This window comes from Schistocerca americana, chromosome 1 (genome assembly GCF_021461395.2).
Source record: "Schistocerca americana isolate TAMUIC-IGC-003095 chromosome 1, iqSchAmer2.1, whole genome shotgun sequence".
Taxonomy (NCBI): domain Eukaryota; kingdom Metazoa; phylum Arthropoda; class Insecta; order Orthoptera; family Acrididae; genus Schistocerca; species Schistocerca americana.
The window spans coordinates 333,200,229-333,216,243 of NC_060119.1; the positions used below are offsets into that span (position 1 = coordinate 333,200,229).

A 16,015-nucleotide genomic window follows, 5' to 3' on the forward strand; every position below is an offset into this window, starting at 1 on the left:
GTTTTTGTGCAGATGTCTAGTGTAATTGTTTTCAATAAAGTGGTATTATTCTAAATACAGATCATATATTCAATATTCTACACCCACCCATATCTTGATTTCCCACACTGCTGATGTCAGTGATTCACAATGACTTTATACAAGGTAAAACTCACACTGATACTGTTACAAAAATGTGACCTGCACATAACCACTGGCCACTGAAATTCACATGTCATGCAGATGGTTCCCATTCTGGACAGTGCAGTGCTTCTCAACTGACTCTTCCATCATCTATAGACAGCAATTGTGTAAGTGAAATGCTTCAGGACTGTGGTTCTACTAATGGTGCTAGCCCTGAAAGTGTGGAACTCCATTGTAGTATCCTATTTGCAAAAATACATTTGTCAAAGGCAGCATATCTGCTGCACCATACCTGAATTTGTTTCCTTGATCTTCGCTGCTGGTGGTTGCCTGGATTTCATTCATGACCATGCAAAATATCCAGTTTCATCTGGAGCAGCCTCAAACCTGGTGTTTGATTGTGAACAATTTATTTCTATCTAGTCATGTTGGGAATGAACATTCACATCAAGAATGTTCCAGGGGCCACCAACATGGTATTCACATTGTTGACAACAATGCTGGCTACCATGTGCCACAGAATCAGTCTTGGTTTGTTTCATTTCATGTAGAGGCCAAGTCTGACTGACTCCACTTGATTGCTTCAAGCTATGACTGGAGCAACAACCTTCATACATCAAAACCCTGTCCCACTAATTGTCCTGTGCCTGCATCTGTGCAGAACATCTCCATCTGTGTTGTGCCCATTCTGAGCAGAAAACCACTGAGCATGCTATGCTCTCATCTGTGTGGATCATCATCAACCATGTCACCCCTGCATAACCCCCACACATGACGAAATCTGCCACACTTTAGCAGAGCCAGTTCTATCAGCATCATTCAATGTGTGTCTCCACATTGTCTTAGTCCAGTGACCTGCAACCCATCTAAACAAATTACTTTGAGCTCTGCGACAACACCCCATACACTGACAGATCTTCGTGTGCTGTTGTCTGGTTTATAGTTACTCAATAATGCTTGCAACATTTCTGTCCACTCCAACCTGTCCCACTCCCAATGAACCATTTTCGAGCAGATATCAGCTCTGACATCAATTCAATAGCACTTGACAGCTCAACAAGAACAGATGAAACTACAGCATTGCAAATGCATGAAGCTTCCAGCTCACTGACCACAGTTCACAGACCCATGACCCAAACTCTGCGAGCATCATTACCTTGCTGCCTCACACTGACAGTCACCCATAAGGACATCATAAAACCAGAACTAGTGATGCACTTTTAATGCCAGTCCCACCTCTTCTTGTTTGTACATTATGCTGAGCTCCTGTACTTGTACATGGGCCACTGTATCGCAGAAAGTTTTGCCATAGTGCATCCACCCCAGCTGGTACATCAAATGTTCAAGACAAACAGCTGGAAGACAGTCATACATCCATTGACATACTCAAGCAGTGTGCCTCCTCATCTGATGAGTTCCTGGTGATTCACTAACACTATGCCGACACATTCCATATGGAGATCGTGTTGCTCCCACAACATAGTAATGACACATCTGCTGCCCTCACTATGGCATGCAACTAGCTCACAGTCTTGACACTCAACCATCATGATGACAAGTGTGGCAGCGTACAGGTAAGCATAGTGCCACTGACTGGTCATGCCTACACAATGTCCGACCATGCCCATTCGCTACTCCACCCTACCTCTGCACTGTCTAGTCCCAGACATGCAACAAAACACAAACGACAGTACACTGTGTTTCTCCTCCAGCACTGGTATCTTTGGGTGTGCCTCTCTGGTTGGGCAGCACACTATTCCCATGTCTCTTCTGCATGGCTCACTGGAATGCAGCTCCATTACCATCTGTTCCAGATCTTCACATGACATCACCTACTCCATTGACTCCATTGACTACTTTCATCTGGTTCCACATTCAGTTAACACCTACTAAAGACTGACAGTGTTCTACAATGCCACATTTGAGAAACATCAGAGGACTTGAACTCAACATGATCCTGGTGCAACCACTGTCAGTTGCAGTATTCACCTCCAGCTGTCACCGACAACTTTGGTGACTCTTCCTGACACAACAGTTCTGGACAAAAATGTTAGACTATATGAGTGCATCTCAGCATACACCAATTTCGACCATGACCCAAAACAGACCAGTACCCAGCATTCCTGCCCCCTCTCAGCTTCCAGGCCACGACCATTGTAGTTTGAACAGGCTAATAAATTAGCAACTTGCATCAATTGCACCACCCACTAAACATATGCTTTCACTTTGATGTCATCAAAGTCCCTCTGGTATGCATGGCTTCCACATGCTGACATCCTTGTCACTGACACCCCACCCCCATCTCTTCAATTGCACCACTGGGGCCCCATGCAGACACACTGGATGTTTCCTCATCAGTCACAGATATTCTGCCTATTTAGCATTCATATGACACTCAGAACAACTTCAGGAATGGCCTTGTCATGTCTCGTGAAAGTGCCAGCCATGGCACGACTGGCCATGTGCATCAACATGTCATCACCTATCTGAAACATCCAACCAGGCCTGGTTTCTGTCCCAGTGATAAAATGCATGGTCAGAAGAGATTCACACCTACAAGAAATTGCCACCTTCTGGCCCAACCACAAAGTGGCTGATCAATCATCTTATCATACATGACTCCCGATACGGCCCAACTGCCATGTCACCTCATTGACATTTGTAGTGCAGCTCCTTCACTTCCTCCCCCATGATTTGCATGCTGGGGAGAGGGGGGGGGGGGTAGGTGGGGGGAGGGGCACAGGGGTCACTGTGGTGGCTATCAACCACAACAACACCATCACTGACCAGCGATAGCAACTTTGTTCTTTGTGGTGGAAGCACTCCCTCCCTCCCCCCCCCCCCCTCTCTCTCTCTCTCTCTCCCTCCCTCTCTGTCCCTCTGTTTGGTAACCTCTGTGATCTGTTTTTCTCTTGTTGTGTGGATGTTCCATGCACTCGTGTTCAATATAATGTTGTTACTCTATGTATAGGTCATGTATTTGATATTCTACATGTCTGCATACTTTTCCACACTCAAAAATACCACTGTTGCTCTCAAAAATTCTTCTGCAGCAATGCTAGGAAAAACTATGGCATTGTTTCTTTTTGTGATATTTACTTTTTATTGTCTTGAACTGCTGGGGCTGCATGGTGTAGTATTCTCTGTAATCTTGAAAATTGTTCCACAGCATTCTTGTGATTTCTGTTGTTGTTCATCATGTAAATTTATCCTGGTTTTCACTTCACAATTTCTTAAAAGCTTAATTTCATCCAGTTGGTTTACTATGCTGGTTCCTACTTGCTACTCAACAGTGTGTACTCTTTCACTTCTTTTTTAGTTTTTTCGTGGCACATTATGATTAACTCTTTAATTTTAATATTTAAATTCAGTTTGTTCTCACTTGCTTTCTTCTTCACTGAAGACTATTTCACCACTTGTAAGGTATTCGTGTCTTCCAAAAGCTAGCAAATTTTCTTTCTCTGTTATGATGACTCAACACTTCTGTTATTAGGTAAGTGGTCTCCTTTACTCCTAAATTAATTACGTTTAGTTTTTGTAACACTAAAACAGTATTTAAAACCTGAAAATTGTGTTCAGGAATTAGACAACATTAAATTGTAATGTTGTCTTTAAGGGTATCAACAACAACCTGCCTGGTCAAATCAATTGGGCTACTGGGAACAGAAATGCTAAATTGTATTTGCATAGAATTTGATCATTACACAGAAATGGAAATATTATGTTAAATTTAGTGACATCTGGTTAATATTTAACCTATATCTGAATAACTGTCAGTGACATTCACAAATTAGACCATGTGTAGAAACTGTGCTGAGTTTGGAAAGATATGTCATGTTTGGCATGGAAAAACAGAGTTGCTAGTTGCTGGTCATATGTGTTATGGGAAAGAACTGTTTGTAATTTCTATGTGTATGAAAGGTTTACATGAAGTTCACTCCCACATTTAAGTTTTAATATGTATGATACATGAGTGGAGCAAGAAGCAAAAGTAAATGATGAAGACTATTGAAGTTAATAGCCTTTTCTTAATTTGTATTGATTAACTTCATGAAATACATTATGGAAAAATTTCTGCAGACCTGCTACTTCAAACCTGGAGACACTAACTATGCATTCCCAACTTCTACAAGACATGAAGGGACCTGTAGCACTGAACTCATGTCAGGCATGATGGCACAGGCAAATTCAATTGAGATTTTGGTGGGAGGTCATAGGGTCAAACACAATACCTTTCGATATTTAAAGAGTTGATTTTCGTTTAGTTGTTCTGACATAATCCAAATGTCACAGAATGCAAAAATTGATTTTAGTGAGACAATGTGAAAAAAATGGCTCTGAGCACTATGGGACTTAACTGCTGTGGTCATCAGTCCCCTAGAACTTAGAACTACTTAAACCTAACTAACCTAAGGACACCACACACATCCATGCCCGAGGCAGGATTCGAACCGGCAACCGTAGCGGTCACGCAGTTCCAGACTGTAGCGCCTAGAACTGCTCGACCACTCGGGCCAGCAGAGAATGTGAGCATCACAGTCTAGCAAGCATAATTTTATAAAACAATACTAACTCCACAAATTTAATTTGAATTTGAAGTCTAACTTACAGCAACTGTTGTGCTGTTCTGCTGCAGAGTTATAGTTGCATCTCCATAGTAGAAGCTCCTCACTTCACGAGCACCTTGTGTTCTCTGTTCTGCTGTAGGCAGCCTTAAATCAGGTCCAATCATTAACTCAAAGTTCTGATCCAGCTGGGCTATCTGCTCAGCTGTTGAAAGGCCTCCTGAAGCTGTTAAATAATGAAATGACAGTTTCATGTAAGAGTCTAATAACAGAGGTTAAAAACTTTTAATTTACACAATGTGACATCAGAAAGAAACAATTTGCATACTTTATCTTATCAAGTAAATGATAGAATCAATGCAAAAATAAAACATCAGTCACAGGTCAAGTATTAGGACTGCTCCAACTGAGAAACTGAAGCCTACAAAACAGTATGAGAAGTGATCTATGATCAGGTGACATGTGATCTGTTTGACAACAATTCCTTCAGCTATTACGTCAATGCTTCTATTCAAGCAGTTCCACACTTGGCCTCCTCACAATGATTGACTGAACCCTGTACCAGACGTCCCTATCTCAGAAAATGTATGAGGAGGTACTGGGGACTGAACCTGGGTTCTTCTGCAGTAAAGATAGTGACATAACCATTCAGATTTGGAGTCCATTTAAAATAAATATACAAATATTTAATCTAGGATTCATTACTGCAGCTGTTTAAAACAAATTTGATGTTTTCTTTGAAAGACATTTTTATTATTTATGTTTCCAATTTAGGAATGGACTGTTTTCAAAGTTCTGATCCAACTGAGCTACCTGCTCAGCTACTGAAAGGCCGCCTGAAGCTGCTAAAATAATGAAATGACAGTTTCATGTAGGGATAAAAGCTTATAGTTTACACAATGTGACATCATGATACCACACAGATCACATGCAGTATCGCTCATAAAAATAAGTTTTTATTATTGTTCATCAGTTTACACGAAAACTCAGTAAATAACAACGTTACACATGTCAAGTTACAACAGTGTTGTAAATAAAATAAATCATTCTTTTGTAAACTAAGAAAGCTGAACATGCACTAAGCAGAACAGTTCTGAAAGAAAGCAATTATCTTTCTGAGACAGGAAAAATCATCAAACAGCTGGCCGAGTTGTGATTGGAAATGGCACAAAACAAGTAAAGAATAAGCTTGAAATTATAGATTGCCATTTTCTTTTCTGAGCTCTAAAACAATCCCAGCCTGTATTGATCAAATATAATGCAATATTGAAATTTGACGAATGTCCCACATACACACTCTCATTTACTCACACGTTCACATAACACATAGTAAAATAAATATTTATTTTAATAGTTCTTTCTGAAGTTATTCTACACTCATGCTCATAAATTAAGGATAATGCTGATACATGGTGAAACAACACCCTGGTGGGCCGTTTGTGGGTTTAAATCACCTCGGGGTATGACCATGCAGTGCATTTGACCTGTGGTCATCACACGGTGGCACTGGCAGCAGTCCACATATGTGGAGGTGCGTTGGTGCATGTCACAGTATGGTGCAGTGAGTGAGTGCGCAGATGTTTTCAGACATGCTAATGGTGACTGTGTTTTCAAACTGGCTTAAAGAACACATATTGATGACGTTATGAGGGGTAGACTACTAGGATGACAGGTGGCTGGTGAAACACAGTAGGTCCATGAGCCACAAAGTATGATCTCAAGATTATGGCAACAATTCCAGCAGACAGATTTGTCTGGGTGGTACAGTATGGGACATCCACAGTGTACAACACCACAATAAGTCTGCTGTCTCACCATCAGTGCCCACAGACAGTCACAGAGTACTGCAGGTAGCCTTACTCAAGACATTACCGCAGCCACAGGAACAGTTGTCTCCAGACACACAGTCTACAGTCGACTGAACAGACATGGTTTATTCGCCCAGAGACCTGCAAGGTGCGTTCCACTGACCCCTGGTCACAGGAGAGCCCGTAAAGCCTGGTGTCAAGAACACAGCACATGGTCATTAGAACAGTGGTCCCACGTTATGTTCACGGACGAGTCCAGGTATAGTCTGAACAGTGATTCTGGCTGGGTTTTCATCTGGTGTAAAACAAGAACTAGATACCACCCCTTAATGTCCTTGAAAGGGACCTGTATGTAGGTCATGGTTTGATGGTGTGGGGTGGGATTATGATTGGTGCACATACACCCCTGCATGTCTTTGACAGAGGAACTGTAACAGGTCATGTGTATCAGGATGTCATTTTGCACCAGTATGTCCACCTTTTCAGGGGTGCAGCAGGTCTCACGTTCCTCCTGGTAGATGATAACGCACAGCCCCACCAAGCAACCATCATGGAAGAGTACCTTGAAACAGAAGATATCAGGTGAATGGAGTGGCCTGCCTGTTCTCAAGACCTAAATCCCATCGAGCACATCTGGGATGCTCTCAGTCGATGTATTGCTGCATGTCTTCAAGCCCCTAGGACACTTTATGAGCTCCGACAGGCACTGGTGCAAGAATGGGAGGCTATACCCCAGCAGCTGCTCGAACACCTGATCCAAAGTATGCCAACCCATTGTGCGGCCTGTGTACATGTGCATGGTGACCATTTCCCATATTGATGTTGGGGTACATGCACAGGAAACAGTGGCACTTTGTAGCACATGTGTTTTGGGATGGCTTTCTCAACTTATCACCAATACCGTGGTCTTAAAGATCTGTCGTGTGTGTTCCCTATGTGCCTATGCTATTAGCGCCAGTTTTGTGTAGTGCCACATTGTGTGGCACCACATTCTGCAATTATGCTTAATTTATGAGCATGAGTGTAGATTTCATACTATGAAAATTGTAAGGTATTTGAAATTTTTAAATTAAATTTCAATTAAATAATTCTATACCTAATACTTCAGGTGAGTGTTTCAATTAACAACCAAAAACAAGTCATAAATGTTCCCAGGTGGATTTCCTTTCTTAAGTATAGTTTTTCTAACTTAAAAGTAAATTTTTCTCTCTCTTAAAATATGCCCACCAGAAAGCTGAGATTTTCACACCACCTTTCTATTAATAACAAAGCACAGTATACAAATTTTGAAAGTGATTATACACAAACTACTATCCTTTATTTAGATTGTTATAGGTTTTGAATGAGCACGTTCAGTAAGACACACTGAATAGTTTTCCCACGGCAGGCAGTGACAGATGCATGTGTGTCTCCCTGGTAGGCTGCTAGATGTCAGCCCCCAAAGTTACATACAGCAAGCTATCCTAAAACAAATGTTTGCTCAGAACAACCTGCGATGTTATAAAGTCAACCTCATTTTGCTGAAGCTCATTCTCTACAATAGGAAAATCTAGTTAGCCCTTCATCACTATGGACAGTTTGCACAGATTTCTCTATGCATCCAAAGTAGTGCACTGTGTTCGACTCCTTTGTTACTTGACTCTGTTCCTGATATTGTAGTAAGTGTTGGTGCTATGGATGGAATAGGCAGTAGTGGTTGGACGTATGTAACAGGTCTTGCACCTTAGTCTTCTACAGTACAGTAATGCATGGAGTAGGAGGATGGGTGCAGGAGGGGCATATGGAGAGATGTCATCTGGAAAGGCATGATGTGCAAGCCAAGTGTAGAAAATGTAACTAAATTCCCTAAATGCAATAAATGGTTGCAGGTTTGTGCATTACTTCATTTGCCATAAGTTGTGTTGACTCTGAGTTTTTTTTATTTATATAGAAACAAGAAGAAACAGTTCAGACAGTTCTGTTTATAAATTCTACAAAATTATGAGACAGAATATCTGGCCAGCACTTACATTTCAGAGGCCAAATTTTTAGTACTGCTAGTAGATACATAAAGAAGGTAAAAGTACACAAAACTGCCCTAGATTTTTCAAGTATTAGTACCTTTCTTAAGGACAAAACAGAGCCAGAATTATAGTTTTGTGTACTTTTGTACATTGCTGATCATTAAAACTGAGTCACTGGGAAGAATGTAAATTAACGAAAATTTACTTATTGAATATGCAGTGCTCATGAAAGAATACATTATTAAATTTGTTAAAGGAATGGTGTACATGGTGTGAAATTAGTATACAGTGCTTTGATGACAGACACAGGCACATCATTCCATGCTACTTGAGGTAGTCATTTAGTAGGTGTGCCAATCTCTCAGTATCCCACAAACAAATGTTTTCACTGGGTGAGATCTCTGGAGAATGGACTGGCCCTGGCAACAGTCAAACACCCTCTGTACTGAGGCATGTTAGGACAGCATGAGAAGCATGTCATCTCAAGAATCAAGAATTTTATTCACCATAGATCATTTTACAATGATATTGGCTTTGTCATACAAGATGTACTAGTACATACAGAATAATAAAATAAACTTCTGTCAATACATTATAGAACACATTTGAAGCATGGCAGTGTACCAAATTACAAAGGATAGCTTTTAAAAGTTAACGCAACAAGCTATCTTATAATCTAATATAATATGGTGTATTATTGTTTATAGTATAAACTTTTTAATTACACACGATTAACCACAGCACAAAATAATATGTTTAACTACAGACAACTTTTAAATGCTTATATTCTCCTCAGGCATCTCAGAGAATTTTTTAATGTCATAGAATGGATGATCTGACAGCCAGCTGTACCAGTTAATTTTAAAAGAATTTGTATCCATAGACTGAACATGAACTGACAGTTTATTGAACATTTTGAGTGGGTTAACTTTGTGGGAATTTCCTGTTCTCGCTAATCTGTGGTGCGGTATGTCTAAATTACCATTAGCCTTGGTGTTGTGTTTGTGTATTTCCCTTCTGGCAATAAATTCTGAAATATTATTTTTAATATAGAGTACAGACACATAGATGTATAGATTTATAATTGTAAGTATTCTGAGTCTGGAAAAAAGAGGACGACAGTGCTCCCTATGACCTCTTTTACATACACTCCTGGAAATTGAAATAAGAACACCGTGAATTCATTGTCCCTGGAAGGGGAAACTTTATTGACACATTCCTGGGGTCAGATACATCACGTGATCACACTGACAGAACCACAGGCACATAGACACAGGCAACAGAGCATGCACAATGTCGGCACTAGTACAGTGTATATCCACCTTTCGCAGCAATGCAGACCGCGTGAGACGATGCTTTATCCAGTCCCAAACATGCTCAATGGGGGACAGATCCGGAGATCTTGCTGGCCAGGGTAGTTGACTTACACCTTCTAGAGCACGTTGGGTGGCACGGGATACATGCGGACGTGCATTGTCCTGTTGGAACAGCAAGTTCCCTTGCCGGTCTAGGAATGGTAGAACGATGGGTTCGATGACAGTTTGGATGTACCGTGCACTATTCAGTGTCCCCTTGACGATCACCAGTGGTGTACGGCCAGTGTAGGAGATCGCTCCCCACACCATGATGCCGGGTGTTGGCCCTGTGTGCCTCGGTCGTATGCAGTCCTGATTGTGGCACTCACCTGCACGGCGCCAAACACGCATACGACCATCATTGGCACCAAGGCAGAAGCGACTCTCATCGCTGAAGACGACACATCTCCATTCGTCCCTCCATTCATGCCTGTCGCGACACCACTAAAGGGGGGCTGCACGATGTTGGGGCGTGAGCGGAAGACGGCCTAACGGTGTGCGGGACCGTAGCCCAGCTTCATGGAGATGGTTGCGAATGGTCCTCGCCGATACCCCAGGAGCAACAGTGTCCCTAATTTGCTGGGAAGTGGCGGTGCGGTCCCCTACGGCACTGCGTAGGATCCTACGGTCTTGGCGTACATCCGTGCATCGCTGCAGTCCGGTCCCAGGTCGACGGGCACGTGCACCTTCCGCCGACCACTGGCGACAACATCGATGTACTGTGGAGACCTCACGCCCCACGTGTTGAGCAATTCGGCGGTACATCCACCTGGCCTCCCGCATGCCCACTATACGCCCTCGCTCAAAGTCCGTCAACTGCACATACGGTTCACGTCCATGCTGTCGCGGCATGCTACCAGTGTTAAAGACTGTGATGGAGCTCCGTATGCCACGGCAAACTGGCTGACACTGACGGCGGCGGTGCACAAATGCTGCGCAGCTAGCGCCATTCGACGGCCAACACCGCGGTTCCTGGTGTGTCCGCTGTGCCGTGCGTGTGATCATTGCTTGTACAGCCCTCTCGCAGTGTCCGGAGCAAGTATGGTGGGTCTGACACACCGGTGTCAATGTGTTCTTTTTTCCATTTCCAGGAGTGTATTATACGTATGACTTTTTTTTGTAATTTCAATACGTTTTTCATCTGAGGGGAGTGCCCCCATATAATCAGACCATATGAAATATGTGACTGGAATAGCCCAAAGTATGTCACCCTGAGGTACTCCAAGCTCACTACCTCCCTTAGTTTCAAGAGAAGGTATGCCACCCGAGATATTTTTTCACATACATGATTGACATGTTCCTCCCAATATAGTTTTGAGTCAATGTGAATACCTAAGAGTTTTACCAACTTGTTGCCTACTTCATTTGATGTTCCCATTAGAAGTTGTTGTGTTTTGTCAGGGTTGCATAAGAGCTTCTGCAAACCAGTCCAGGGCCTTATCTAGTGTTTCTCTTGTTAGGTTATTCAGATCTGAAATGTTCTGATGTGTGGTAAGTAGTGTTGTATTGTCAGCATAACACACAAAAGGGTGAGCTATATTTTTAGGTAAATCATTAATAGCGACAATGAAGAAAAAGGGTCCAAGGATAGACCCTTGTGGTACACCTGTGCTGATTTCTATGATGGAAGAATTTAAATTTCTGACTGAAACGAATTGTTTTTGGTTACTTAAATAAGAATTTGTCACAGATAAAGTGCTCCCTCTCACCCCATAAAACTCTAGTTTCTCCAGTAGTATGTCAACAGGAATGCAATCGAAAGCTTTGCTTAGGTCACATAATACCAGTGGTACCATGTTATTATTTTCAAAAGCTGTTAAGGTTTGGTCAATGATTTCCAAGATGGCCCCTGGTGTGTTCTTCCCCTTTTGAAAGCCAAACTGATTGTTACATAGGATATTGTGTTTTTCAAAGAAGTTGCTTATTTGTGTGTGTATCAGCACCTCAAATACCTTTGAGAATATTGGAACAATGGAGACTGGTCTGTGGCTTTGGGGGAGATGTTTGTCTCCTTTTTTAAAAACTGGGACAACTTTTGTTACCTTGAGTGCATCCGAAAAAACTCCAAATTCTACACATTTATTAAAAATATAAGCTAATGGTTTGGAGATTGAGTGTATTGTCTTTTTAATTATGTTATTTGATAACCAATAACAGTCCATACTTTTAGAACCTGAAAATTTGGATACAGCTTTTATAACATCAGCAGGTGTGACAGCCCACAATTGAAATGCCAGGTTAACAGGCAGTGGTGTTCCAACAAGGTTCATTTCAGATGAATTTGTAGCTTTGATACTGTTACTTATTTCTTTAACTGCATTTAAAAAGCAATCATTTAATTCTTCAGGATCAAGCAGAGCTGTTTCTGTGCATTTCGGTGTATTCTCTTGTTTTATTATTTTCCCAGTTGCCTTGCATTTATTGGGAGCTCTTTCTATATAGTTCTCCACTGCTTTTTTGCCAGAAGAAGTTTAGCTTTATAGTATTTTTTGCATTTCAGATATGACCTATGAATGTTCACACTCTGTTCTGCCCCTTGATCAGAGGCTTGTTTATGCATCTGGTACAGCATATGCAAGTTTCCTCTAATTTCTACTAGCTCTTGTGTGAACCAGTTCAGACTTTTCTTTTTCATTTCATTTGGATATCTAATTTTTTTTTACTGATGAGCAAGAATACCATAAATCTGTGTACTTTTTAAAGAAGTTACCAAAGCTAATTTCAGCTTCCCTTTTTCCAGATTGACAATTATATATAAAGTCCTAATCTGCACTTCCTAATCTATCAACAAACATATTTATGTACTCTTCCTTCTCTCTTCGTACCACTATTACTTTAGATTCTTCAGTTTTAACTGACTGCCTCTTGCAGAGTGTAAGGAGTAGTGGCTCCTGATCTGCAAGTCCACTTCCTGCAAGTCTAACTGTAAAATCCTCCATAAGGAAATTCACAATAATATTGTCTATACAGGCATTCTTACATGTGGCACAGTTATTTGTACAATAGAGGTGTAATGATCTTAGCATATTCAAAAATGTCCTAGCAACTGGTCTCTGTGTGTTTACCATTTCTATGTTGAAACCACCACCTATAGCAATTCTCGTTTTACTCTTCAATATTTTTTAAATTATTAATACACATTTTTCAATAAACAAATTTACATCACCATCTGGCGACCTATATAGACTAACTACCACTATATTTTCATTCATTAGTTTTACACAACTAAACTCCCCATCTAGCTCTGAGGAGTATGTAGATACATCAATTCTGGAAAACATTATTCCTTCTTTGACAAAAATTCCCACCCCACCATTCTTTCTCTGTTTTCTACATATCATGTCTTCCACAACATACCCTTGGGGAATGAACATATTTACTTGTTCTTGTGTTAACCAGTGCTCAGATACACATATAACATCTACATGCTCAGTGTTACATAAATGTTCTAATGCTAAAATTTTATATCTAATGCAACATATGTTAACTTGTAGAAAAATAAGTAGTTTGTCTCTGTCTGTATTCCTCTGAGAGCAATTTGACTTTATATTTGAAGTTGTAGGTTCCATTAATGTCTTTAATCTTGATGCACTGTGATCATCTGTGTTATGATAGTCACATACCTGTTCATCCACTTGATGACTCACTTTGTTAACTGCTTTCGTCTGTGAAACCCCTGCTGATCCAACCAAATATTCTGGTCCCTCGGTTGTGGTTTCTTTTTTCGGGTTGACTGCCATACTCCACTCCCTTGAGCTTGATTTGCTGTTCTTCTTTTTGCAAGTAGGTCTCTCTTCTTATATTGTGCCTTCTTTCCTGCCACCTCATTTGCTGCTTCTTCAAACTTTTGCACTGTCCTCTTGGGTAAGTTTATTGCTTGAGTAATTGACCTCTCTACACAGAGTTCACTTTTAAGGAATCTGTTGTTATTTGTGCTGGAGTTGTGTCAGTAACAATTCTCACTGATTCTTTATCTGAGACTTCAGTATCCTTCCATTCAAGTTCTATTGCTGTTTTGTACACTTTCCTGTTTGTTTCCACTGATTCATAAATCCTTGTGGCAATTAGTTCTTTACCAGTTGCATTAAGGTGTTGCCCATGTGCTGTATAAAGCTCCTTGTTACTACGAGTATCAATAAAACAAGTGTTATGGAAGCCTTTCACTATTTTTTTTAGTTTTCTGTTTGCAGATTGAATTTCTTGGTTTACACAAGACCATTCAGGCAGGTCATGTCTATGTGATACACCAACTACAATCACCTTTGTATTTGTATTTTGTAATGCTGACAAGGCTTTATGTAGTGAACAAATTGCCAACTTGGTTTCATTCTTTGCTACATCATTATCCCCTGCCCAGATAACTGCAAAATCTTCACTTGTCAACTTATGGAAGTCATTGCATTTTTTTAGTATTACACTAGTGGGGGCACCTGGTATCACTTTCCCTTCAACATCATATTTATTTGAAGCTATGTTTAAAATGTTCCTTGCACCGTCTCTGCCATGGCTATCTGAGGCAATGAATATTTTGGGTCTCCTATTCACTGACTGACTCTCAGGAACAAAGGTTTGCATTTTCATTGCTGCACCCATAGAGTGGTTTTCTTTTTGAACTGCGTTCTGTGTTGTGGTATGCACACTGTGTTGTGAATCGTGATTTATGGTGGGTGCATCAGATCTGTAGTTTTTGCCCATTTCTATCTTGCCTGATTCTCGCTTCTGTAGTTCGTTTGTTAGCAAACATATAATTGTTTTCGAATACTTAAGTTCCTTTATTACTATTCTGAGTTCATTCTGTAACTTTTCGCACATACACGTTTTTAACGGGTCTGTTTTGATTTCATCCATATTGTCACCGTCAGTACGAAAACAATCACTGCATTTCCAGCTTTTCACTCTATTCGTTGAATTTACACATGAGTAATGGAATTTCCTGTTACATCTATCTTGTTCAGAGACAGCATAATGGAGGCCTTGCAGACAGGGCACAGCTACCTCTCTTAACACTGCTGCTGTCAAAATTACTAGTAATGTAAGGCAAATGTGATCACTGTGTACCTAACAGCAACCTGTACCATGACACCAGGCACTGGGCCTATATGACACTGACAAATCAATCTGGCCATGTCCATTCTCCCCAGATTTTCCACACACTGATATGTCCATCATGATACTTCTAAGCAGAATCATGACTTGTGTGAAAAAATAAGTGGTGCCCCTGCTGTGCTTGATGTTACACTACTAATGGCACACCTCTCTCTGCTACTGCTTCAAGGTAAGCCATAACACTGGTCACAATGCTGACAGTCCTTAGTACTACAGACACGGTCACACTGCATGTTGATACTTGTCTTTCTACAAGGAACGCCTTTCCTGACACAAGATATGTGATATGGTAGCAGCGTGAACAATGGGATGAGAAATTCTCCCTTATGCAAGACACCTTTTTTCTTGTTTTGTTTCACCAATACATGTTCCAGCACTTTTGTGCTATCTTCAGTGGCTTTAATTTTTATTTTTAACTTACATGATGCTATTGTCCATTCATTTTGGTAGCTATTCTGCTACACAATTGTCATAGTTTTGAAACTGTGGTGCATTCTCCTGTGTTGTAGGCAAAGTAAATAGGCTTAATTCATGACCTATGGTCGCTTGGCACTGCACTTTTTCAATTTCTCAAAACATAGGCAGCAAAAACTCTGCCTCTGTTTTGAGAAATCGAAAAAGTGCAGTGTCAAGTGACAAAAGGTCATGAAGTAAGCCTATTTACTTTGCCAACAACGCAGGAGAATGCAACACAATTTCAAAACACAGTTTCAATAGCCAGCCGTATACTCACAAAAGGTAACAAAATGCTAGCTTATACACAGTGATTTTGCTAAATGGTGAGAAAGTGCATGAAACAGTCCCTGAGAGGATAACGAGCAAAAAAAGGTCATAGGACACATGGCCAGAAATGTGGATGTCTTTGGTAGACGGTATTTGTTAATTCATCATGCCTGTACAATACAATGCAGTATGTGACATACTGTGGTGAGACCACCATTAGACAGTGTCTCTGAAGCAGCCATTATGGGTCTCTAAGTTTGTGTCAACATGACGCAGCAGCAACTGGTGTATGAGGGAAGTATGAAAAGTTCATGGAATCACCACTAGATGTC

The 16,015-nt window shown here is 40.9% G+C and overlaps 1 protein-coding gene across 1 annotated transcript in view; it reads right to left on the minus strand.

The window, feature by feature from the left end:
- The window catches only part of LOC124622500 (esterase FE4-like), a 112,665-nt gene that overhangs the window by 53,900 nt on the left and 42,750 nt on the right, over positions 1-16,015 (minus strand). The window contains exon 8 of the mRNA XM_047148222.1: positions 4,733-4,914. Coding sequence (XP_047004178.1) covers positions 4,733-4,914 — 182 coding nt within the window. The remainder of the gene's footprint in view (positions 1-4,732; positions 4,915-16,015) is intronic.